This window comes from Trachypithecus francoisi, unplaced genomic scaffold (genome assembly GCF_009764315.1).
Source record: "Trachypithecus francoisi isolate TF-2019V2 unplaced genomic scaffold, Tfra_2.0 Lachesis_group7, whole genome shotgun sequence".
NCBI lineage: Eukaryota > Metazoa > Chordata > Mammalia > Primates > Cercopithecidae > Trachypithecus > Trachypithecus francoisi.
Window position 1 is genome coordinate 72,528,961 of NW_022681472.1, and position 27,613 is coordinate 72,556,573.

Genomic DNA, 27,613 nt, shown 5'->3' on the forward strand with positions numbered 1-27,613 from the left:
TAGTGTTTTCTTGGTACTAATTCCCCCCACCCCCCAATGAAAAATGATTATCATATGTATCTATCTCAAACATAGAGTTTTCAGTTAGAACTGCCTACCTGGAAGTCGTCATACTTTCTTTCATGCAGCGACATTTTAGAGATAAAAGTTCAAGTGGATTTGAAGATTCGAAGTGGAAAACAATTTGCACTGGCAAAGTTGAATAATGACGTTACAACTTATGCTCAGCTATTTCTTGATAATGGGTAGAGTGACTTATTGTGTTTTCCATGAAGTCTGAACTTTTGAAACTGCAGGACACCCTACATGGCCATGACAATGATGTCTGTGGGAAAAGGAATAGCAGCTTTGAAATATTCACAACCAACACAATTTTGATTAAACAAAGAACTCTGGTTTTTAATAGTTTTGATCATTAAAAAAGTTTAAACCTGCATAGCAATCATTTCAAAAATAATTATTTAATGTTCCATAATTAAACTGTACACAACCTAGTCTTGGGACACAGAAGCCAGTGAGGTGAGTTTGGAGCAGTCCGGTGCAGTCCCAGGAGCCAGGAGTCGAGTTCTCATTGGCCTTTTTTTTTTTTTGTCATTCGGCTCATTTAAGTTTTTGGATAGTTGGCACAATCTGGCTCTGCTGATGAGTGGATCTGCACTGGGAAGAGAGAGCAGCTTGACCCCCGTCCCTTCTCGTTTCCCCTCCCCCACTTGGCCGGACTCCTCAAAGTCGCTCAATGTCTCGGTATTTCTTCCTCAAAATAGAGACCTGGTCTTTAAAGAGGACGGGGTCGAGCCTCATCTGAGAGTGGATCAGCGGCATGTAGCCAAACCAGCTGGCAAACGTATTCATGCAGCTCTGTCGCTGGGCAAAGTGGTCAGGGTCAGCCCAGCGGGAAGCCCGAGAAGTCTGGGGAGAAGTAGAGAAACAACGATGATGATGAGAGAAATGCAAGGTGAGATGGAAACACTGCAGAAAACGAAGTCAGGCAAATGAGCGAGCAGCAGAGCTTGAGGTCTGGCCCGGCCACCAAGTCTCACCATCTATGCACCTGCTGAAAATGCAATTGCTGATGCTGGTTTTTCCCAAGGTATGCCATGTTCCTCAGTGTTAAAAACACAGTAACAAAGATTCATGTTGACTTTAACTCTCTAAAATTTATTGACGAATTCTCTGGTCAGTCCACGACTTAGCAACTGAAGCTCAAGTACTACAGTGACTCAATTTAAAACTTCTCTTTGCACTTGGGACCAGGTACTAAGATTAACGATGTGTTTATGCTTTCAAAGATAGTTTTCCAAATCCTTCCTGTTTACGTAGTTGATTTAGAAATACCAACCAACTTTGAGAAGTTTATCTTTCTCTCTATCCATCACTTCCTCCCTTCTACTATCTCTTTACGTTTATAAGGGTCCTACTAAATCCTTTGTTAAAAGTTCACCTATATAGTTGAAGAGCAAAATAGCACCTTTTACATGTCAGTCAAGGCTAGTGTTATGCAGCATCTAAAATTCCATTTTCTCTTCTGTAGCCTTCCCATTGACGTGACTCCATGAGGGCGAGAAGGGGAGATTCAGTGGTAAATAGGGCTTGTTGCTGTAAAACTAACTTTATACTAAAATCTCGAAATTCTGTTCTTCTCTTAACCCAAGAATTGTTGGCTTTCCTATTTGACTAAAACCCCCAAAGGTTACTTTATTTAAAGGGCAATCAGCCCTCCAAAGAATCACTGCTCACCCAAAATAGAAAAAAGATTAACTTTCGACAGAAAAGATGGCTACCATCTTTTTAGCTTTCTGTGTTGCCCCTAAAGTTGGTTAAATATTTTTAGATCATGCAAATGATTGGCACTGATTTAAAAAGAATGCCTTAAATGACGGGAGTGCTGAAATTTAAATAGAATGACTAAGCACATTGTCTTTAAATCCTTGTTTTTACGAAATATGGAAAAGATGGGCTGCCCAATTATGGGGAAAAAACTCACAAGCCCGTTTATGTCAATAGGCAACTCTTTAATGATGTATATGTATGCATGTGTGTTCAATGTGTTTGTTGTGCTCACATTGTTAGAAAAACACTTTCATGGGAAGATACATTTTAGTGTGAGAATCAGTAAGAGTCACTTTAAAATCCCAGTGTCAACATGCTCAAAAATAACATTGAAGATAAACACAAATGTCAAGTTTTCTCTGAACAGCAGAATAACAAACAAAACACTATTTGTAAAGTGTTTTCATGGAGTTCATTTGAATTTCACAACAATCTGGTGAAGTATCTACCCAGGTAATAATATCCCCATTTTATAGCTGAGGAAGCAAGTTCAAGAAAGTTAGAGTTATTTGTTCAAGTCTAGAGAGGGACAGAACTCAAGCTTCATTCTTCAGCCTTTATACGAGGAGAACTCTACTTGATAAATCAGAGAAAGGTATCAAATGGAGCTGACTGGTTGAGTTCATATCAGAGTAGACAGTCCCAAAAGTAACTTGTGTTGACCCTAAATGGATATGGGTTTGTGGGCCTTTTTTTTTTTTTTTTTTTTTTTAAGGCAGAGTCTCACTCTGCCACCCAGGCTGGAGTGTGGTGGTGTGATCTCAGCTCACTGCAACCTCCACCACCCGGGTGCAAGTGATTCTTGTGCCTCAGCCTCCCAAGTAGCTGGGATTACAGGTGCATACCACCATGCATGGCTAATTTTTGTATTTTTAGTAGAGATGTGGTTTTGCCATTTTGCCCAGGCTGGTCCTGAACTTCTGAGCTCAAGCAATCCGCCTGCCTTGTCCTCCCAAAATGCTGGGATTATAGGCATGAGCCACTGTGCCCGGCCTGTGGGCCATTTTTGATTGGCCCACTCATTCCCAAAGGGTGCCGTACTCAGGCAAAAATACTCATATATGCAACTAGAAATACTTTCTAGAGTTTACGCTCATTCTTATTAAAAAAAAAATTTTTTTTTTAAAGTTCCATTGAATCATTCAGGTTATCGTTTTGCTTCTAGATGTTAACGTTTATTCTAAGTCAACCAACATCTACTAGAAAAGATGTTTTTCTTATGTAATAAAAGCCTAATCTTAGAGGATGATATCCATTTACTTTACCGGTCATACAAACATTAAATAAATGACTGTGTATGATGGAAAGAAGGGGGGCAAATACAGTACCTGAATACACCTAGTTAGACCTAAGCTTAAATTTAGATATTTCTGTAAAGATGGAAGAAATTACCAGAAATACTGTTTGGTAGAATTAGAATAATCTATGAAAATAGCACAAATCCACCCATAAGAAGCCTTGTATGACTAGAGTTGCCTACTTACTGAGTGTTCTGAAGCACTCTGAGTAAAAAATATTTTTAAAATGTCATGTCTTTAAATGAGATAATATACAGTCATGTACCACATAATGACATGTCAATCAATGTTGGACCACATAGATGACTATGGTCCCATATAACTGTAATACCCTATTTTTATTGTACCTATTCTGTATTTAGAAATATTTACATACAAAATATTGATCCCTGTGTTACAGCTGCCTACAGTATTCAGTACAGTGACATGCTGTACATGTTGTAGCCTAGGAGCAATAGGCTACACCATATAGCGCAGGTGTGCAGTAGCCCTACTACACCATATAGCGCAGGTGTGCAGTAGCCCTACACCATATGGCGCAGGTGTGCAGTAGCCCTACACCATATGGCGCAGGTGTGCAGTAGCCCTACACCATATGGCGCAGGTGTGCAGTAGCCCTACACCATATGGCGCAGGTGTGCAGTAGCCCTACTACACCATATGGCGCAGGTGTGCAGTAGCCCTACACCATATGGCGCAGGTGTGCAGTAGCCCTACACCATATGGCGCAGGTGTGCAGTAGCCCTACACCATATGGCGCAGGTGTGGAGTAGGCTGTCCCATACAGAGCTGTGTAAGTACGCTTGATAATGTTCGGAGGGCGACAAGATTGCCAAATGATGCATTCCTCAGAATGCATCCTCATTCTTAAGAGAGAAATAAAAATGTAAATAAAAATGTTTGGGCACATAATAGACGATACCTCTTGCTTGAATTCGAATAGTCTCTCAGCCTTAAACATACTTACAAATCCTCTTATCTGTTCTTTCCGTAATTAGAAGGAAACAGAATTTTCCACTAGACTGTTTGCTAAGGACAGCTCTTTCGTCATAACCAATACCTAGAACAGTACCTGATAACATACTAAGTACTAAATAACTTTTTATAAACTTTAAATTCTTTATAAACTTTAAATTTTTGCTTACTAAATTTAGTGAATGAAAAACGGTCAGCTTAACTGAGGCCTAGCTAAGATTTCCTTTGCAAAAGCTAGATTTGTATATGTTTTCCAATGCCTGTAACAATACTCTCTTTAACATTTGTATATGTTTTCCAAGGCACATGCAAATCCCTTCAAAATTGAACTCATATAACCAGGTTAAAGTATGTTCATTTGGATTAACCTCAATCCTGTTGGATACTCCATGATTTAACGTGGGTGAATCTTAATGCTGTTTCTTAAGGTTTTTTATTTGTTTTTTCTTTTTCTTTTTTTTTTTTTTTGAGACAGAGCCTTGTTCTGTCACCCAGGCTGGAGTGCAGTGGCACAATCTCAACTCACTGCAACCTCTGCCTCCCGGGTTCAAGCGATTCTTGTGCCTCAGCCACCCGAGTAAGCTGGGATTACAAGCGTGCACCACCATGCCCGGCTAATTTTTTGTATTTTTAGTAGAGACGGGGTTTCGACATGTTGGCAAGGCTGGTCTCAAACTCCTGGCCTCAGGTGATCCGCCTGCCTTGGCCTCCCAAAGTGCTGGGATTATAGGTATGAGCCACTGCGCCTGGCCAAGGTTTTTTATTTCTTACATATAGTAGGGGCTCTGCTCAAGATGAATAAAGATAGATGAAATTCAGCATATCCAGATGGACCTGATACCAAGATGCCGGGGTGTACAAGGACAAGCAGTGTAATCCACAGACCCTGGGATTCAATTCCCAGTTCTGTCTCTAACTTACTGGACAACTTGCGGCAATATGCTTAAATTCACTAGATACTAGTTTTCTTAGTTTTCTTATTTGTAAAAAGAAAATGTTGGATTCCATTTCCTTGAAAATATCTTTAATATTAAAATTTTATAACTCGACACAATATTTTACTTCACTTTTTTTTCACATATTATTTCAATCCTGTGAGGTAGAGCTCACCATTTCCATGTTAAAGATGAGTCAACTGAGTTTCAGAAGGAAACTGACTTGTCTACAGCTTATAAATGCTGATTCTAGAACTGAAAATTAAATATTGTGACTCCTGCTATGTCACCAAGGCACAATTCAACTCAACTGCAAGCACCAGAAAACTGTGTTAAAGAGAGTATTGTTTGCTGGACATTAAATAAGATACCTACAATCAACTTTCATAAGTTATTTGTAGGGCTTTAATTCTGCAGAGGGCTGAATGTTTGTGCCCCCTAAAATTTATATGTTGAAGCTTAATTCTCAATGTGATGATATTTGCAGGTGAGGCCTCTGTGGGATGATTAGGTCATGAGGGTGGAGTCCTCACAAATGGGAGTAGTGCTCTTACAAAAGGGACTCCAGAGAACTCTCTTGCCCTTGTTTCTGCCATGTGAAGACACAATGAGCAGAGGGCTGTCTATGAATCAGGAAACAGTCTCTTGCCAGATACGAAATCTGCTGGTGCTTTGATCTGGGACTTTCCAGCCTCTAGAACTATGAAAAATAAATGTCGGTTATTTAAGGCACCCAGTCAATGGTATTTTTGTCATAGTAGCCCAAATGGACTGAGACAAACTCTAAAGACATATCTTTCTCATGTCACCTTAAAGATTATAGGACAGCTTTATATTCTTGGCATAAAGATACTCTTAACCTGTGTCTTCCTAATTATCCCTGCACCAATCATACCCTCTTTCCTAGCTTTCAGATGTGGTTCATTTCTGGTTTCTCCTCATTATATGCTCCTGGGTGGAACATCTAGAGGTACTTGAGTCCTCATTACCTGGGGCTGAACCACCAGTGAGTGAAGCAAGGGAAGAGGGCTCTTCTGCACTTACTTACCTGTCCCATCATTGTCTCCTTATACTGCTTCTTCTGGGTCACTTTGATTGGAGGCAATTTTGTCACAGCAGACACCAGGAAGTTCATGAGAATGTCCTCACAATTGGCCAATTGGTCCACCATGTTCTTCAGGCTGGCTGGCAGGTAATGGGAGTACAGGTAGTGATAATATCTGTAAAAATCAAAGATGGGTTTCACAGGGGGTCATTATCACATGATGACAAGTGGACTTCTGAGACAGAAAACACATACCCATTCTTTGAATCCCTAAACATGTCATGAATGGTGATGACAATGATAATGATGATGACAATAACTATCACTTCTACAGTACTTGTTATATACCAGATAGTGTTCTAAAGTGTTTTACAAGAAATGCTTCATCTAGTCTTCAGAAGGAGCCTACAAGGCAGGTTCTATTATTACTCCCATTTTACAGATGAGGAAACAAGGCACAGAGATACAGACATACAGACATTGCTTGCCCCGTCTAACTCTAATATCAGACTGGTGAGTTAGAAAGAAAAACTAAATACTTAGATGGTAAGAGAAGTTATTTACACATGATCTATATATTATAAAGCTGCTTAACAATTTTAATCATTGGCTTAATCAGAACTGTATTCAATATTATCCCTTGATTCTGAGTCCAACAATTAAACCATACATATTTCAATCCTGTTAGAGCAAAATCTGAATTAATGGGGTGGTCAATCGTAATAGAAAACCCATAATTAATTTGAATTATTTCTCATCCTACTGTTTTTAAAATGTATTTATATACATATAGCATATATTTATAGGAAAAATCATTTGGGTGAATCAGATTCTTTGAGTGGTGGTGGCAGAAGCTATAGGAACAATGAACTTTCAAGAAGTGAAATCTTGAGACCAGAAATCAGTCAGCCTAAATGTTTAAGCCTTAAGCATTTCCAAGCTATCCCTGAGAGAGCAAAATTCCCTATGCTTTACTAAAAAAGATTAAGGCAAGATTGGTGTGTTCACCTTTACTATGACAGAAGAGCGGGGATTTTGTTACTGGTTGAGTGGGGAATGTTATCTATCTACACTCGCTACTTTGGCAATCTTACTCCAGCCCCCCGGCTTTAAAGATCAAATATATGCAAACAACTGCCAAATTTGTTATCTCTACCCGTGAGCTTTTTCCATATATCCTTTTGGATGTCTTAACATATCCAAGACTGAACTCCTATATTTTCTCTGATATTTGTTCCATCTGTAGCTTTCCTCATCAAATCTTCTAGTGCTTCCGGTCAAAAGACTTGGAGTCATCAACTGTACATCCAGACTGTCTAGACATCATGCTAAATCATCTTCAAAACAATCTGATCACTACTTATCACAGCCACCATTCACTTCCTGGTCCCAGGATCTCACCATCTCTTGCCTAGATAATGTTAATCACCTCCTAATAGGGCTTCCTGCTTCAACTCTAGGTCTCTTCTAGTCTCTTCTCAACATAGCATCCACAGTGATGCATAAAAGAAAAGCTGGATTTCTCCTCCCTGTTCAAACCCTGTCCTCCTCCCCTGTCACTTAGAGAAAAAGTCAAGTCCTCATGATGGACATCAAGGTCCTGCCAGATTTATCACTGTTGTTAAAACTGCCTATAGCATTCAGAGTACAGTGACATGCTGTACATATCGAACCCTGTTCAAACCCTGCCCTCCTCCCGTATCACTTAGAGAAAAAGTCAAGTCCTCATGATCAAGGACATCAAGGTCATACATCCATGCCCCCTGACTTTTCTGACTTCCTGTCACCCATTCCACCCAGTCACAGTGGTCTCCTTGATGGTTCTCCAGTATTCTGCCTCAGGGCATTTATTCTCACTGTTCTCCTGCCAGAACACTCTTCCTGCACATATCCGCTTGACTAACGTCCTGTCCTTCAAGTCTCTGCTCAAATCTCACCTGCTCAATTAGAATCACCCTGGACACGCCCAACCTGCCCCATCTCCACCTTCAGAACTCCTGATCCTTTTCTATACTTTGTCTTTTGTTATATCACTTATTTCCTTAATAAACTATGGAATTATTATGTAGACTGTCTTTCTTTGTTAGAATGTAAGACCTGCATTGGCAAGAAATTTTTTCTACTTTACTCAATGATGAATCCCAAGCACCTAGAACAGTGCCCTTGGGTGCCGACTTAGGTATTTCCTTTTGTTGTTGTTATTCTAAATATTCAGTTACCTAATATGCCCTGAGTGTATTTTCACCTTCAGACCAACTGAAAATGTGACTCTACCATAATTTCTGGAAATGAAATATGCCAAGGGGTTTCGGTTTCAAAAACACACATTTGACACATTAGCAAAACTTAAGTGGGGATACAGACTAATTTTCCTTGATGTTGTTAACAAGATTTGGCCTTGGTTCCTATTTATGCAGCAGCCAATATAAAAAGCTATGTAAAGTCTGTAAGAGACATGTCCAGATTCCTCACTTGTGGTAAATAGCAGCTCCTGTCAACACCATGGAGTAGTCGTTCGTCCACTTTGACGTGTATCCCCACCGCTCCTTAGAGTTATCCCAGAAGTGGCTACGTGCGGGGTACCCCACAATCCTCTCGGGGAAGCTCTGCCACACTGTGAAGGCGAAATCCACCTGCAGGCAGAACACAAGCCAAACAAGCAATCAACAGCATTAACAAATGTCAACAAAACATGACCTTCCCCCCACTAATTCATAATGCAAAATCCTGGGACTGTGGCGAAACATTAATTCTATGTATTCATCAGCAAATTAAACTGACTGCTTGACATTTTGCCCCATAATTATGCACATTTTAATGTTTTCTGTTAAAGAAACTTCAGATTAGTGTGGAAATGAAAGGAAGAAAAAACATTTGCTGATATGCCCTTTAAAAATCCAGTCTGTTCAAGCTAAAATATAAGTCGAAAAAGCAGTTGCTGCTTTTCCCCCTCCCTGAAAGGTGCATGTGACCTGATTCACATGAGACACAAACACATCTGTTTTATAAATGAGAAATTTCTCATGTATATTCAAAGAATGAATATACAACATATATCACACCCAGCATATATCAAAGCCAAAGTGCCTAAAATAAAAGCACCCTCTTAAGAGTAAGAGAAATGACATTTTAAAAAACAACAAGTTCTAACAGGAATACAGAGCAGATATCATAAAGAAAACATAATTCAGGCCTCTTAGGTTTGAAGATGCACAGTTTAAGAGAAACTAGAAGAAAGCATCCACAGTGAAAATCACTAAGAATAAGTGGGGACAAGGCCAACTGAAGCCACAGGATTATTTTAAAGGAAATGCAGCTAAATGTCTTTCCAGTGCTTATAGTAGCCCAAAGCAGGTACTTCTGAACCTGCTATAAACCAGCACTTACAGTTAGCAAATGCTCTGTTTTCAAATGCATAAACTCACTTCTGATTTCTATGATCATTTGATGAGCGGTAAGTCAAAATAATAAACAGAAAATAAAAATAACAAAAATAGTGACAGTAAACCATCATATAACGTTCATCATTGTGAAATGCTTATACAACAGGCGCAGCTATAGGTGCTTATCCACTTTCACTCATTCCATCCTCACAATACCCCTGGGGCTTTTCCATTCTTCAGTTTACAGAAAGGGAAACTAAGATATTATAAGTTCAAGTAATTTGCTGAGCTAATAAGTGGCAGAGCCAAGATTCAAACTCACGCGGTCTGGTTTCAAATGTGCTATATGTACTATATCATAACTTCTCTTTTGGCTCTGTTACTCTAGTGGTAAAAGCAATTTGTCTCTTGTATAGGTTATGATTCACCTCATCATCTTTGCCCTATCTCTTCTTGATAAGCAATACAAATGGAAATTTCATCTGTTTTGCAAATATTTTGAATCTTGGCGCTGTAATGATAGCTGGGGGAGTGAGTGATGCTGCTAAGTCCAGGTCCTACCCTCTCAGAGGTTCAAAAGCAGGACCTGTGATGGTGAACTGTCTTTGTCGATGTGACTATACTGCGAGGTGTCCAGATTAAAGATGATTTCTGGGTGTGTCCGTGAGGGCGTTTCTGGATGAGATTAACATTGGAATCTGTGGGTTCAGTAAAGCACACTGTCCTCACCAACGCAGACGGGCAATACCCAGTCATCTCAGAGCGTGAATACAAAACAAAGGTGAAGGAAGGAGGAATTCACCCCCTTTTTCTTTTTGCCTGCCCGCCGAGCGGGGACGTCTAACTTCTATTGCCCTTGGGCCGGGATTTACATCATTGGCTCCCTGGTTCTCAGGCTGTAGGATTCTGTCTAGAATTACACCAGTAGCTTTCCTGGGTCTCCAGCCTGCAGATGGCAGATCGTGAGATTTCCCGGCCCCCAGGATTGTGTGAGCCAATTCCTCATAATAAATCTCTCTGTCAGTGTATGTATGTATGTATGTGCATGTGTGTGTGTGTGTATATATGTGTATATATATACAATATATATATTCTATTGATTCTGTCAGCCTGAAAAATCCTAATACACTGCCTTATCTTAAGATAAGGAAGACTTAAAAATATGGCCTGTTCCCCAAAACTATAACATCCAGAGGGGGCCAGTCATGGTAGCTCATGGCTATAATCCCAGCACTTTGGGAGGCTGAGGTGGGTAGATCATTTGAGGTCAGGAGTTTGAGACCAGCTTGGCCAACACAGTGAAACCCTGTCTCTACTAAAAATATAGAAATTGGCTGGGTGTGGTGTTGCACGCCTGTAATTCCAGCTAATGGGGAGGCTGAGGCACAAGAATTACATGAATCCAGGAGGTGGAGGTTGCAGTGAGCTGAGATGGTGCCACTGCCCTCTTATCCTGGGCGGCAGAGCGAGATTCCATCTAAAAAAAAAAAACAACTCCAGAGTAGGGGGGCGGGGAAAAAATCCAGAGTGGGGAAAAAACAGGGTGGTGGAACCGACATTAAGAAAGTTTGGTAGGGAGCATGTTATCTCAAAGTTAAAAGATAGCAGAGGATGGGGAACATCTGCCAGAAAACTGAAATTGGGTTGTGATAACCTGTACCTTTTCACTAGTGGTCAATACTAATGGTGCCAACTGATGGGATAGTATATTATGTTGCCTGTTGTCAAAGGATCAGCCTGCCTGACAGCACTCTTTGGGGTTTTCTATTATTCTTTGAAAAGGAAACACATGCACCAGCAACTACTACAGAACCCAATGGGGTGTTCTCATCACATGAATTTCTTACTATCTTAAAGCTGTTTCAAGTCATTTCAAAGGAACTCAAAAGTAAATTCAGATAAAACTTGGATTCTTGTGATAGCTCTGCTTTCACGCAGATTATTAACACATCAAAGAAGGCAAAGGTCAGTTTAAGGCCCTTTCTCTGAAAAACCAACATCTGTTTTCTTTTGAGCAGCGTTTGCAGCAATCCAGATAAATGTAAATAACTATAAACCAACTATAATGCCCTTTATAGGATGCTGCTTAAAAATCTATCCTCAATGCTGCAGAGAGACATTTAAACAATTTGAGATCCTTAGAGAGGGAAAAAAAGTGAACCAACATCTATTCACCTAAAAAAAGAGAAAAGAGAAATCCTTGCCCAGGACCATTTTAGGCAACAGAACCACTCCACTGATCAGCAGGCGAAAGCAAACCAGACTGCCAGCCTCTTAGATTTACATATCATTTTCAACCCACGTTGACTTCTAATTACTTCACATACAACACATGTTCCTCCCAGCATGCACTGAGTGGTTGGAATTGCTATTCTTTGAAAAGAAATTCACCAGCATGAGGATGCATCACAGCAGTTGAAAGTTATTTCACCATGGGATAGGGAAAAACAAATCCTAGAGTGAGACTAATTGCCTTGTGCCCAGGGGAAGACAGAAGATGAATCAATACTTCAGGTCATAGGATGATGATTAAGGTATATGCTGTAGTTGTCTTGACCATTTGTTGTGCCATGGCGGTATGCTCCTTTGCCTGTGTTTGCCCTCCAAAATCCACTGTCCACTCTTCTTGTCTTGCCCTGTGCCCTCGGAAAACGGACCCCTAGTGACTGCATCACCTGGTTGGGTTAGGTCAATGGGAGTCACCAGCAGGAAAATCGAGACAGGACAGAGAGAGAGGTCAGTGTATCTCTTCACTGCTCCCTCTCTCCTTCGCCATTAGAGTTCTGGCAGTAGCCATGTCCTTCCATGATCATAGCACTTGTAGAGCAGACTCTCCTTCCTAGTGCCATCTCCCAGGGCCTTTGAAAGAAGGAATTCCTTCTCTCACTCCTTCAGGCCAAAGGGAAGAGCTGCTTCCTGCTGTCATTACTTATCAGGTGCCTCATTCTCTCTTATGGGATCTTTTAACCCCATCTATATCTCCCTAAGGAATCCAAAGTTCCTTCATTTGAATCATCTGATTTGAATTCAGTTTGTTGCCAGGACTCAGATGCATATAGCCTGGAACTGTGTAACCGAAGTACCTGGCATGGAGACCAGGATAAAGAAATCTCTCAATAAATACTTACTGAATGAATGTGTTCCAGCTTCCCTTGCAGAAAGTGGCAGAAAAATGCAAGCCGGAGTGACCTGTACCCTGTATTCCATAGCTGTCTTTCCCTTTGAATGTTAAGCTTATCAACATCCCTTGCTCCTGCCAACCTACACATGACACAGTTGGCAGTGTGCCCACCTTGAATCCCCAAAGCATGCATCCCCTACCCTGCCCAACCACTCATTCAACAAGTACTTATAGAGCTTTGGCAGCATAGAAAGCATTTCAACAAGGTGAGGCCCAGGACATTTTGTCCTGGGATTATTTAGGTTGCCCTTTGACATGACATCTATGCAACTCCATCTGATGGCACCTCGAAAGCATCTGTGGAATTTCTTTTTTTGTTTGTTTGTTTGAGACGGAGTCTCGCTCTGTCGCCCAGGCTGGAGTGCAATGGTACGATCTCGGCTCACTGCAAGCTCCGCCTCTTGGGTTCAAGCGATTCTTCTGCCTCAGCTTCCCAAGTTGGTGGGACTACAGGTGTCTGGAGCACGTCCGGCTAATTTTTGTATTTTTAGTACAGACGGGGTTTCACCATATTGGCCAGGCTGGTCTCGAACTCCTGACCTTGTGATCCGCCCGCCTCAGCCTCCCAAAGTGCTGGGATTACAGGCGTGAGCCACTGCGCCCGGCTTCATCTGTGGAATTTCAAGAAGGAGACACTGAGTCCACCTGCCTAGGCCAACACTGAGTCCTGGCTCTGTGGGCAGCAGGCCATTAGAACTAGACTGGTATCCAAGAAAGCGCAGGTTACACTGATGTTTACATTAAAAGGAAAATGATTGTGAACAAAAAGGAAAAAAGAAAGGGAGGGAAAAGGCGTAAGTAGTTGCGTCTCCATGCTTTTTAGTAGTTGCCATTAATAATGTATTTCTCATATACTCCATTTTTATATAGCTGTCTTTGGTCCCCTGCATGGTTTAAAGGAAGGTTTCAGAGATCAATACTCATTCGAGTTGTAAAAATTGGTTTTCTACCGTATCTATCTTTCCTCCTCTCTCTCTCCTCCGCACGCATTCTTTAGGCAATCTTATTTTTGGCACAAATACCTGAACATCTGAAATAGGAATCTCCATCACAGCCTTAAAGTGAAACCGTTTGCTCTTATATAGGTGAAAGAAAATGAGCTCTTTAAACCAAGACAGAAAAGCTGCCTTTAGAGCCCCAAATAGAGTCTCCCAACTGAGACAATAGGACACGTGGAGAGGAATGGGATTGTCTCCTCTGGACAGCATGGTTTCAACATAATGCAGAACAGGCACCCTCCCCCTCCCCCTTGGTTCTGCGCACCTGCCCACAACTGTGCTGTTTAAAAACAAAAAAGGAGGACAGGCCTGGGAGGAGAGGTGAGGCCCAGTTATGCAAATGAGGAGCCAATTAGCAGAGACAATGAAAGGGAGATGCCCGCCTCAGAGTGCCAGGTGGCGGCAAGGTGCTAACAGGAATTGGGCTGATTAAAACCACTGCTGTAGGAAGTTTTGAAAAATGTTTTCCAGTTCTGCCAAGGCACGGCTAAGAGAAGCACTAGCATTGTGCAACATGAGGTGACCGTCTGAACAGCCCATCTGCCGCTCCTTAGGCATGGGTTCTTACCTCTGTTGTTGAAAGCACGGTGTCCTCATCAAGGCTGAGCACGGCGTCTGTGATGATGTTGTCGTAAGGTAGAAAACGGCTGCTCATAACCTGGGAGGAAGTAGAAGTAGGCAGTGGGGAGGGAATGAGGGAAAGAGGTAACTTCAGAGTCTTGTTTTCAGGACAATTCTCCCATCCTCACCTGCATAAAGAATGTGCTACTACCATGTCACCCCTCAACACTGAAGGAATCTCATTTCCCATCAATGCAGATTTATTTGTTCAACAATTATTGGGCACCTACTGTGTACCAGGCATCTTGCTGGTCAAAGAGGGCACAAAGATAATTAAGATATATTCCCTGTCTTTGAAGAGTTCATGGTCTGTAGAGGAGACCAAGAAGTAGATGACCAGCCTTTGCTTGATACAAAAAAATGCCAGGAGACCACAGGATGGAGCAACTAGATGTCTGGAAGAGCAGATGAAGGCCTTGTAGAAGAAGTGACATTTAAGCAGGACCCTGACGGGCAGAAAGAATTCACCAGGTATAGATAGTAACGAAGCATTAAAGACAAGACTCGGCAGATGCAGAGGCATTGAGGAGAGAACCCGCATCCTGACACCCACTCTTCCCGACCGACAGAGTGAATGGATGGAGAGGTGATTCCAAGTGTGGACACAAACCACGGGGAGAGCAGATCATAGTAGAAGGTGCTGCTTTTACAAATTAGAAACATTTACAAATTAAAATATACATTAGCACAGATTAGAGAAAATATATACATATATATGAGCAGCTACAGCAATCAAAGATAATATTATAGTTACAAATAACTTCATTAAAATGAAAAGTATACTGATTTCAAGAAATATATTAGGCCAGGCATGGTGGCTCATGACTGTAATCCCAGCATTTTGGGAGGCTGAGGTGGGTGGATCACTTGAGTCCAGGAGTTCAAGACCAGCCTGACCAACATGGTGAAACTCTGACTCTACTAAAAATACAAAAATTAGCCGGGCATGGTGGTGCACGCCTGTGGTCTCAGCTACTCTGGAGGCTGAGGCAGAAGAATCACTTGAACCTGGGAGACAGAGGTTGCAGTGAGCTGAGATTGCGCCACCGCACTCTAGTCTGGGTGACAGAGCAAGACTCTGTCACATACACAAAAAAAGAAGAAAAATATTAAATAATAGCACACATGATCCATGGATTTAGAAAAATTGTGAAGGTGGTGTATGTATAAAGTTTGGGCAGTTCTAGAATAAGGAAAGGTTCCTCTTTCCCTTGGTCTAGTGTTAAGTTGCTTCTTTCTCTGGCCTTTGTCCCTTCAAAGTTGATGGCGGGTGTGAATTCAGAGAGGATGTCATCATCATTACTATAACTTCTGGAAGAAGGTGGTGAGCATGTGACTGCGTGTGCACACACAGTGGTGTGTGTGTGTGTGTGTGTGTAGTGGGGGCTTTGGAGATTATGGCATCAGCTGGAAAAATTGAGGGTGGAGAGGTTACCCTGTGATAGTCATAACTTAACCTTTGTGTTGAATGTACCATAGAAGAACTAACCGTAAGAATGCTGATACCATAAGAATAACATTTTTTGAACATTTACTATGTGCCAGGATATGTTCCACGTCCTTCATATATATCACTGGGTTTCATCTTTATAACAATCCCATTTTACAGGGAGGGAAACTGAGATACACAGGTTAAGTATCTTGCCCAAAACAAACCCAGGATTTTCCCCCAGATGGTGTGACTCTACAGAGCACCTTGGCCACTGGTCCTGGAAAGGACCTCACAAGTGAATTTAGGAACACATATGCCAATCACATGCTTACCACCTTCTTCCAGAAGTTACAGTAATGATGATGACATCCTCTCTGAATTCACACCTGCCATCAACTTTGAAGAGACAGAGGCCAGGGAAAGAAGCAACTCAACACTGGAGACAAAGGGAAAGAGGAAAAGGGCGGTAGCTAGCCAGCTGCCAAAGCTGCAGTCTCCCCAAATCTGAATAATCCTAGGGGTCAGCTCAACTGCAGGCCTCATCTCAAACTCAGTTTATTTGCCTGCAAAGCTACCAGAGCACCTAGGACTTCAATGAATGGACAGTGCCCACTCTAAGTCATCTCTGAGAGCTCGAGGGACATATCTGTAGCATACAAGGCTTCAGGGGTTGCTGCTACACATCTGTCAACTTGGTCAGGTTATTTTGCTGTTGTTGTTTTCTCAGGCTTTTAAAATAAAACACAAAGTGATCAGCAACCCCACAGACACAGTGCTCAGAATTCTCAGCCTGAAGCAATCCTCCTGATACTCTTTACATGTCCACTGACTAACGCAGAAACCATTAGCTGCCAGCTTAGCACTGCCCTGACCTTTCCCTTGTTAAGCCTACAGGGGAAAACTGCAAAGACAAGGCCTATAAATTCAAAACAGAATTTTGCAACCAAAGCAGCAAACATATTAATTTTAAATTCATGGAGATAGAGACTTTAAAATGGAGAATGAAGAAGATGTAGGGTTTCTTCCCCATCATCTGCCCAACCATAGGTCTTAAAGGGATCTGTTTCCTTTTTTCTGAACCTGTCTCATCAACAGAGGTAAAAAGCCCAAAAGCCATCCACTTTCGAATTCTCATGCAGAAATGAGAGGCTTTTTTCCCAAATACGTTGCCTCAGCGACCTTCTTAAATGGATTAGCATGAGAGAAACCAATGTACTTACAAAGTCAATCCCGAGTGAACTGAGTTTTCCTTGTTAGTTCATTTAAGAAAGATTTAGCTACCATGTGAAAGCCCAACTCTTTTAAAACGAGCAAACATGCTGGCCATGGGCAGTGGCTCACACCTGTAACCCCAGCACTTTGGGAGGTCGAGGTGGGCGGATCACCTGAGGTTGGGAGTTTGAGACCAGCCCGACTAACCCCATCTCTACTAAAAACACAAAATTAGCCAGGTGTGGTGGCACATGCCTGTAGTTCCAGCTACTCGAGAGGCTGAGGCAGGAGAATCATTTGAACCCGGGAGGCAGAGGCTGCAGTGAGCTGAGATCACGCCATTGCACTCCAGCCTGGGCAACAAGAGCGAAACTCTACCTCAAAAAATAAACAAACAAACAAACAAACAAACAAACAACATGCCTAGGAAATGACCAAGACTCAAGAAGTTTACTGTCTTGTGGGGTGTGTGCGTGTGTGTGTGTGTCTGTGTGTGTGTGTGTGTGGTGGGGGGTTGGGGGACACATAAGAAATATACACAAATAATGATATAAAACACAGTAATAGTTAAGATTTATTGAGCATCCACAGTGTACCCACACTCTTCAGTACATTTATTTATGTAGTCTGATATAATCTGATCTTTTTGGCAACCTTATTAGTTACATATTATGACTCTTTCCATTTATTGAAAGGGGGCAGGGAGACACAGAGGATTAAGAACTTGCTTTAAGTCACACGAAAGTAAGTTTGACTTTAGAGCCCATAATATAAATCCTAACGTTATGACGTCTCCCAGAAGAGGAGCTAACATTTATTGAACCCTTGGTGCATGTATAATAGGCACAGGACTAAGCATCTGATATGCAATGATCTCATTTAATCCTCAAAATGGGTCCATGTCATAGCCCAGGTTTCCTAAAATACTGAGCCTGAAGCAAGGCTTAAGTGCAAAAGCTTTACTCTGAGGTGCAATCCCAGGGCACTGAGAGTCAGAGAAAACACATAGGAAGCACCCAGCCCACTGAATTCAGTGCCCAAGGTGGAGGCAAGGACTGAACAAATGCCAGGAGCCTGAATATAGATGCAGTGGGGAGGATCTGAGGCATCTTGTAAGAGACATCTGATAAAGCCCACGAGAAAGGTACTATTATTATCACCACCATTTTATAAATAAACGGGGAGTTTCTTTTCACTGAGAATGAAAATATAAAATCAATCAGTGAGTCAGAGCATGAAAATGCTATACTACCTAAAGAAATCAGAATGGCTCCGGGACAGACTGGATTGTGTCTGAATATCCTGACATATCCAAAGAAAGACATTATCCACCAGAAGCAGAGCTGGTCTCCTTGACCTATGGAAGCATACCAAACAAAGAATCCCAAAGTTCAACGTTAACTGCCTGCCTCTGAGCACTGTTCACGGCTTCAGGCATTGGAATTGGAACACTGCCATTCCTATGATGGGTTATTCTATGGGGGGATGGATATAAGGTGTTGCATGAAACCATGCTTATGGTGAGATGGATTCACGAGAGAGGCATGTGATTATTCCAACATCCACCTTCTCTCATAAATGCTTACCAAGCAGCTCTTTAATAAACAGCTTGCTTGACTCCAGCCTTATGAGGGCCATGGCTACATTTGTCACATTCCCCACTGTGTTCCAAGCCTGTTACACAGTGCTCAGCACACAGTAGGCACTACTAAATGGGAAACGAATGGATAATGCACTGATCATCTTGTCCGTGTGACAGTTACAACTGCATTATGTCAAACCATATGAAATTGACACTTTTGGTGAGTCGATGATGATATCAAATGGTGCAGCCTAATAAACTAATTTTGTCATTCTGGCGCAAAGGTGTGAGCCACTCTCTTATGACCTGACCCCTTGGGGACTGATGAGGAAAGTTTTTTAGATGGCACTGCTTCACCAATCTCAATTTCATTTAGTAGTGACTATTTCCTTCACAATGGGTAAGATCTAAAAGAAAGCAACAAGCAAAAGCTAGAGAAAAAAGAGCCGGGTGCTCTTTAGTAGAAGAAATTTCAAGGAGGAGGTAGCATGCAAACGGGGGCTTAAAGAATATATGGGAATGTTGACAAGCAGAGATGATGAGTTAAGGAGGGGTGGTCAGGACTTACAAATGGCAAAGTCAAAATTAGAGGTAGGAAGAGACATAGCACAATTCAGCTAATTAGAAATGATCCAATGTGGTAGGGGACAGGGTCTGTAGGGAAAGCAATGACAGAAAAGATTGGAATGACCAGATTATACATGGCCTCAAGTGTTCATTGGAAGCACTAGCAAATGGAGACCTTAAAGGGCCGGGAGATGATCAGAAAGATAGTTCAGCTCTAGGCAAAGTGAACTGGAGAACAGAAGAAAGGCCAGCTATGCAGCACTCGTGAGAACCTTTACAGGCAGATGCCAAACAAAAGTAAGGTGAAAATGTCCCTTTTAAAGTGAATGGGAGATCCTGGCTAACACGGTGAAACCCCGTCTCTACTAAAAAATATAAAAAATTAGCCGGGCGAGGTGGCGGGCGCCTGTAGTCCCAGCTACTCGGGAGGCTGAGGCAGGAGAATGGCGTGAACCCGGGAGGCGGAGCTTGCAGTGAGCTGAGATCCGGCCACAGCACTCTAGCCTGGGCGACAGAGCGAGACTCCGTCTCAAAAAAAAAAAAAAAAAAAAAAAAGTGAATGGGAGAAAGAGCCACCATTCTGATAGACATAGCTCAATCAGATTAATCAGCCAAGCAAACCTCATGCATCACCACCACCATCAGCTTTATCTTCATCCTTGTCATTTATAGAAAGATAACTATTGCCAGTTCCTGACTTTACTTAATCCTAACAGCAACCCTGCAAGGTATATATTATTGTTTCCATTTTGTAGATGAGGAAACTGAGGCTCATAGAGGTTAAGTATACACACAAGGTCAAAAGCTACAAAAGAGTTGGTATAAAGACCCAGGTTTCCCTGATTTGAAAGCCTATTGCGGTCAAAGCTGAGAACATTCTGAGCAAAGTACAGTTTTAGAAAAAATAATTCAGGAACAGGGAGAAGACATCTAGGGCCAAGACCCAAAGTGCCCCACGGAGAAACCAAGGCTCCACAGTGGTTCCACACGTAGGTCCCCTTCGAGTCTTACCTTGCTCTCTCCTTCAATGACGATGACAGGCACAGCAGTGGCAGGCCAGCGGTGTTTGGCTGGTAGGGGCTTGTCACAATTCCATAGAACTATGATCTGAAAGGGATGGGGCTCATTAGATGGCTGGGGAAGGATGTATTTATGTAGGCCTCCAACCCAAAGCTTCTTCTTAGAGTCAGAAAGAGAAAGAGGAGCTGGAGATCTCAGCAAGACAGAACGGCAGACATCAAAACTGAGTATTAAAGTGAGTCCATTCCCACACAACCTCAGAACATTATCACCCCAACAACTGGAGAGAGGACAGAAAGAGTAAACAAACAAACAAAGAGACAAACAAACAAAACCAACTGTGTCCGGGAATAGGGGAAAGCTGCAGGAAAAAGAATTTCAGGGTGGCTGGAGCTTAATAAAATGGTTTCCTAAATTCTGATATCTTATGATGGTGTGTGAGATAACAACTCTGATCAAATTAAATAAAAATGTATACTGAGCATCTGAACATCTGCTCTGAACTTGCACTACACCAGGCAATGTGGCAGAAATAAAAAAATTCAAGCTAGAACTAAGATGAGCTCATGTTTTGCATGCTCTAGAATGGTTGCTGATTTTATGTGACTTTATAATTTCCAATAAAGGCATTTAGTTTAAAAACGCATACTTCCTTATTTAATTCTTTCCTTGTTTGTAAACCTTCTTGTATAAACTAATTCACAAATCAGAAAAACCACTGTTCAAGTATTGGAGCAACACAGATTTGGAAAATATTGTTACCATAGACATAATCGTCTGCTCCCAATTTTATAATTAGTCATGGTTGCTATGAAAAGAAAAGTTGACGCTTCATGACACCAACAAGTCTGCTTCTTCTAGTGAAGCTTAGTTGTCTAAGTTCTCTCAGAGGCTTTTTGGATGTTACTTTGTCATTTTGACATTTAAAAACAAAATCATGTGCTTATATCTTCTCTAGAGAATGTGTTGGTGTATGTATATATACTTTTTAACCCTATACCAGTGCTAAGGTCTCTCCGGAACCCACCCCTTCCCTGTGCCAGATTTTACTTCCAAGAATTTCTAAGTGGATGAAAAGGGTGTAATGAGGCAGGATGAATGAAAGGGAGTAAGACGGTATGATGTTAGAGGAGTCCTGGGGAGCCCAGGGAGCCTGGGGGAGAACAGGTAAGGAGGGAGGAATCTCTGGTCTGGAGCTGGAGCAGGCAGGGGCTGCTCTGCCAACTTCCCACTCACCTGGGCACAGTACTGGGACTTGGCTGCAGCCACAAGAAGCTTCAACACTGGCTGGGACTGAGAGACCAGCGGGGTCACCGCATGGATGACTGCAGTGAATTTGGAGGGGGGCTTTAAACCTGAAATAAAAAGGAGAGCAGAGACTAATGAAGCGCTGGAAAACAAGACTTAGAAAATCACTCCTCCTTGCTCCACTGCCTCATGCTGAGGCAAATGTTCCCTCCTGGATGATTTCTCCTTTGCTTCTTATGTCCTGACAGGACAGAAACAAGATGAAAAGTTGCTGGTTAGCTACTGCCTGAGTCTAGAGACCTCAATAAATTCCAGATCAACGTCCACTTCTAGGTTCTTGCTTTAATATCCTTTGTCCCTCTTGGTGATGTTTCTGTGATGTTCCTTTGGCTTTTTAGGTACCCAGTGTCTAAATACACACACCATTCACCACCCTTCATGTGCTGTCTCTCCCACAGTGTTTGCATGTGTCTGATTTTTAATTATGTAATGAAAGGGTTCTACCTGACTAATAGTACTTCAAACAGCTAGTGGGAAAAAAGGTGAAAGGGCTGGGCGCGGTGGCTCAAGCCTGTAATCCCAGCACTTTGGGAGGCCGAGACGGGCGGATTACGAGGTCAGGAGATCGAGACCATCCTGGCTAACACGGTGAAACCCCGTCTCTACTAAAAAATACAAAAAACTAGCCGGACGAGGTGGCGGGTGCCTGTAGTCCCAGCTACTCGGGAGGCTGAGGCCGGAGAATGGCGTAAACCCGGGAAACGGAGCTTGCAGTGAGCTGAGATCCGGCCACTGCACTCCAGCCCGGGCAACAGAGCGAGACTCCGTCTCAAAAAAAAAAAAAAAAAAAAAAAAAAAGGAACAGCATCCAGGGCCTGACTGTCTAGGTCTGAATCCCAGATCGACCACTTACTGGTGGTGGGACCTTGGAAAGAATACGTAACCCTCTGAGTTTCTACAGCTGGGAAACAGACCTGATAATAGTGCCAAACGTATGGGGTTATCTTGAAAATTCAGTAAGTTTGTCTGGGTGCGGTGGCTCACATTTGTGATCCCAGCACTTTGGGAGGCCGAGGCAGGCAGATCACTTGAGGCCAGCAGTTCAAGACTGGCCTGGCCAACATGGTGAAATCCTGTCTCTACTAAAAATACAAAAATTAGCTGGGCACGATGGTGTGTGCCTATAGTCCCAGTTACTCAGGAGGCTGAAGCAGAAGAATTGCTTGAACTCCGAAGGCAGAGGTTGTAGTGAGCCAAGATGGCGCCACTGTACTCCAGCCTGGGCAACATAGCAAGACTCTGTCTTAGAAAAAAAAAAAAAAAAGTTAATGCATACAAAGCACTTAGAATAGGACTTAGAAAATAACAAGTACTCAATATATGTCAGCAGCTATCATTATCATCACCCTCACCAACATCATTATTATTTTGGAGAAGAAGCCTCCATATTCCCAGAATCTCTTCTTTGTGTAGCAGTGACATAGCTGAGAAAAAAGTATGCGACGCAGACTTTTGCCAATTGCGAGCTTTGAAGTCCTAGGTTAAAAAGGATCATAGATATGCAAAACAACCACTGTCACCAAAGACACAGAAGTGAGATGGCTTCCCCTTAAGGAATTTTCCCATAAGAACTCACTAAGAAATTAGAGACAGGTTAAGAGCCTTTTAAAACTTCATTAGTTTAGACCCACTAATTTGGCACTTTAGTGGCTTAACTGCGAGCAACACAGTGCAGGGACATTCAAGTTACGCTTTGATACTGATGGGATAAAGGCTAGAATCAGACTCTATGTGTATTAGAGGATTATACAAAGGTTTTGTAGAGAAAATTATATCATCCAGTAGCACTTTAATTGTATGTCAGAAAGAAGTTAATCTTCCCAATATCTAGATACACATTCGAAGTTTTGCCAAGTAAGAAGAATAAGCGTGATTGAGGGACAAGTCATTGCCTTTAAATTTTCCTGCAATCATTTAAGAAGCATCATTTACACACCTCTAATGTGATAACTCCAAATGAAGATCTAAATACTGTACAATAAATATACAGAAATTTTTGTCAACCAGTGCCTTAATTTGACCATTTCTAAATTCTAATTATGTTACCCAAATGTCAACCATACACTGAATTAGAGATGGTTCCCATAACAGGTTTGGTTTGGATTAAAAGGTTCTTTGTCACTGGTTGATGCTTTAGGCCATGAATTTCTTTAGGTTTCATCTCATCAGTTTCAAGCTAAACATGTACAACTTAAAAGGGTGAGGGTGTTATGGAGAACAATGGCATTGAGTGGAAAATCTTGTGTTTTTGCTGTATCAGTTTGGACGGTGCTTTCCTGTCCTAGGCTTCCTCAAGTTTAGAACTGTAACTGAGGGGAAATGTTCATGATGTTTCTAACATGAGAGCAATTGGGGATCCAAATACATAAATGTCTAAGGCAATAACAGTAGCCAGTGGTAGAGATTGATCCCTCTGCCATTCCCTTTTCCCTACTGTGATTAGACTGAAAACTGCTTGAAAGCAGAGATTATATCTTATTTGACTTTTTATTCCTAGTACCCAGCAATACATTAGCATAGCACATAAAAGGAGCATAATAAACCTTGGAAAAATTAATAAATTTGTGCTTGTCATATATTCTTAGTTATTTCTCCTTTCCTCTTATTCAGTTTTTCTTTGGTATGGAATACAGATGTTGGGATTGTGAAACAAACAAACAAACAAACAAGGGAGAGCTCTCCTAACTCCATTTTATATATGATGAGGCTTAAAATGATAGCTAACCCATTGCCATGTTCAACATGATCCATAATTTGGGAAGCCTATTTCTCAAAAAGAAATAACTCTACTAAATATGAAGTAGAGCTGCACAGATAAGAAGTTTTTCTTTTTTTCCATTTTGCAATGCTCTGTTCTGTTTTTGAACTTGATATGTCACTTATAACAAGACTCTAGAAAAAGCAATCTTCAGTGCAGGGTGTTAGATGGACCCCATTAGAATAGAAGAACAAAGGCCCTTAGTTCTATATGACATCTTCAGGGTAAACAAGGGCAACTCCCTGGAGGAAATTCACTTACCTAAATTAGCATAGTAGTAAGGAAAATCTCCCAGATAAGATGAATACTGTGGTAGTACGAACAATCCTCCAGGATGTTTGTTCCATATTAAACTGTTACGTGATATGTGCTTGAATATTCTGTCCTGAATAATCTAGAAAACAAAACATAGCACACAGTGAGGATGAGATCCTGATGATATTTGGAAGGAATGATGCCCAATCCAAATCTGAAAGATGGTAGCAGTCAGAGTGGTGACTCTACCCTCCCTCCCACTCTAATTCTCCAGATAAAAATGTCTGCGAGACAGAGAGAGTAATGGAGCAATGAAAAAGAGTAACAGAAAGATATGAATTATAGCCAATCAAATTTCCCAATTAAACTTCAGTTAAACCATAAATTCTATCCTGTCTTTGTATAATAATGAGTCCATGTTCATTCCAAAATAGACTGTGTGGAGCAGTTAGTCTTTCCCTGATGGTTAAACTTCTAAGAACTAAGATACGTTCCAGGCCCCTATCAAGATCTGTTCTCAGAGAACAGAGAGGTCAATGTATACTCGTAGACACTGAATGCAAAGCATATTCAAGACATGACACATTCTAGAAGCTATTGAGGTTTTCAGCTCTTCCTTTAATTCAACAGGTAGATGTGTTTGCTTGTCATATTTCATTTTCCTTTCAAAGTCAATTGTAGGACTTTGGGTACTGGTTACTGAAGTTTTTCTCTATTTCATCTGGAAAAGTAGTGAGTTAACAATTGCTTAAAACATCCTACATAATAGGACAAGAACCATGGCATATGAAGACTAATAATAGCCAAGCTAGTTCATTAGTTTCTTTGGACTTTGGGACCTTGCAGATCATTAAATTCTACATTTAGAGTCAAACATCCTCCCATTCCGAATCATTTGTCAGTTGAATGTGATTAGTCCATTTTATAGCTTTCTCTCTGTGACTTTCAAACTCTTATAATTATACCATCCACTCATTAGAATATGATCTGGCAAATAATTAACTTGGTATGGTATTTTATGTTTTCAGCAATTTTTTTTTTTTTACATTTAAAAGAAAAGGAAAAAAGTCCTGCCGTAAGTCTTGAGATTTAAGACCCAAATCACCATTTTCCAGGTCTCCATTTAATGCAATGTGATTTTAAGTACAGACTATTTTAAATGGAGTTTTATTATTTGCTAAGGTTATTAACACCCTCATCTCATTCCACATGGTGACTGATCAGTAATAAAGTGGGCTACATTTATCTTTGCAAACCTTATGTTTATTTTCCTAATGACAGAGAAGGAAGGAAGCAAGGAGGAAATTCAAAAGAACTCAAATATCTTAGTTAAATGACTTCTGCATCTTATCTTTCACCCAGATCAAAATTGCTAATTTTATATGGCTGGATAGAGGTTTCTAATTTGGTGGAGATTTTAGGAACCTAGTGAAAATATTTATTTTTACTTTTTGTGTAACAGGGATGTGTTAAAATGCTGTTGTCTTGGCATTAATTATGAGAAAACTGTCATGGTTGTGAAGGATTTTTTTACATGGTTAGCAATTTCACTTTGTACAACATTTATTCCTGTTTTTTATTATTTATACTTTCCAAATGTACTGTCTATTTATTTCCTTTTTCTAGTTTCTCTTTAGATCCTCCTTTTTTTTTTTCTTTTCAAATTTATGTACCTCTTAGGATGTGGTCACTTAAATAAGTTTGGATATCAAGATAGAAAATAAATTGACAATAGACAGCATTATAAATCGAACCTACAGACAAATGGCATGGAACTCAGAGCTGTCACAAAATGGGTCATCATTCACATCAGGTCTTTGGATGTTATGCTTGTCACTGTCATAGACTTTGGTTTAGTATCACAACATTGCTATCTTTTGAAATTCAAGGATATGATAATAAGATATAGCACTCTTCTGAAATAACAAGCATTTTATACTGTCTTCCAATAGATCTTGACAGAAAGATATAGGACAGGTATGAAAGCAGTAGCAAATGTTGAATTTAACCTGGGTCAAGCAATTTGCCACCTTTGTGGATTATTTTCCTCATCTGTAATAAAGCAATAAAATGCCACATTAATTGTAACAATGTCTCAGAATTTAAGAATAGCTGCCTAAGTTGTTATACTTAAGACTTCATTTTTGCCTTTAAGAAGAAACTCACTCCTGTGTTTGTTTTCTAGGCATTGGTTTTTCCGTTTATTACATAGTGGCAATAGTATAGATATTATATATTACAGATATGTTTCCATATTAATAGTATTCATGATTCATTATTCTTAATGATCAGTTCAGCATTTTTTCCATGCAAAGCAATGAATATATTTATGAATAAAATTTTCCACATTTAAGACTGATTCTTCTTCTTCTTCTTTTTTTTTTTTTTTTGAGACAGGGTCTCATACAGTCACCCAGGCTGGAGTACAGTGGTATGGTCACGGCTCTCCACAGCCTCAAACTTCTGGGCTCAAAGGATACTCTCACCTCAGCCTCCTGAGTAGTTGGGACCACAGGGGACGGTCACCACACCCAGCTAATTTTTTTATTTTTATTTTTTGTAGAGATGGGGTCTCACTATTTTGCTCAGGCTGGTCTCAAACTCCTGAGCTCAAGCAATCCTTTCTCCCCGGCCTCACAAAGTGTTGGGACTATAGGTATGAACCACTCCTTCAGACCAGAATTGATTCTGTAGCATCTTGTCAAAGAGTATAAGTACTTTTAAGGCTACTCATAAGTATTGCCAAGTGTCTTTCTAAAAGGTTTATATCAACTTGCCTTCTAAAAGCATAAAGAAATATGGATTTCATTTCACCATATAGAAAGATCATTTTTTTTCCCTTTGCAATTCTTCCTATCACTACCCTGGAGAGCTCCCAGAATCTTTTCATGGCACTTACTGCTTACTCTTTATTGTTGTGGAAGAAGACACCAGATTTAGAGGTTGGATGCTTCTTTGGCTATAAACAAAATCAATACACACACACACATACACAAACACATAATACAAGACTTTTTTTGTTATGGTCCCAGATGGCCCCCTTGATAAGGACAATATTTCTAATTGATGTGAATTCAAAGGGAAGAATGACAGGCTCCTTATTTTTCTTTTTATGTATCCTCTGTTTTCCAAATAATGGACGATGGGTTACAGGTTAAAGTCATTCTATGTAGCCCCTCATCTTGTAACCAAAGCACTGTAGCCTAAGACACA

The 27,613-nt window shown here is 41.0% G+C and overlaps 1 protein-coding gene across 1 annotated transcript in view; it reads right to left on the reverse strand.

Moving 5' to 3' along the window:
- Positions 1–372: 372 nt before the first annotated feature.
- The window catches only part of EXT1 (exostosin glycosyltransferase 1), a 321,186-nt gene continuing 293,945 nt past the window's right edge, over positions 373–27,613 (reverse strand). The window contains exons 5-11 of the mRNA XM_033203373.1: positions 24,407–24,539; positions 21,316–21,434; positions 20,071–20,166; positions 14,214–14,303; positions 8,556–8,716; positions 6,087–6,258; positions 373–909 (exon numbers count right to left, since the gene is read on the reverse strand). Of these exons, the coding sequence (XP_033059264.1) occupies positions 724–909; positions 6,087–6,258; positions 8,556–8,716; positions 14,214–14,303; positions 20,071–20,166; positions 21,316–21,434; positions 24,407–24,539 (957 nt within the window). The 3' untranslated portion in view covers positions 373–723. The remainder of the gene's footprint in view (positions 910–6,086; positions 6,259–8,555; positions 8,717–14,213; positions 14,304–20,070; positions 20,167–21,315; positions 21,435–24,406; positions 24,540–27,613) is intronic.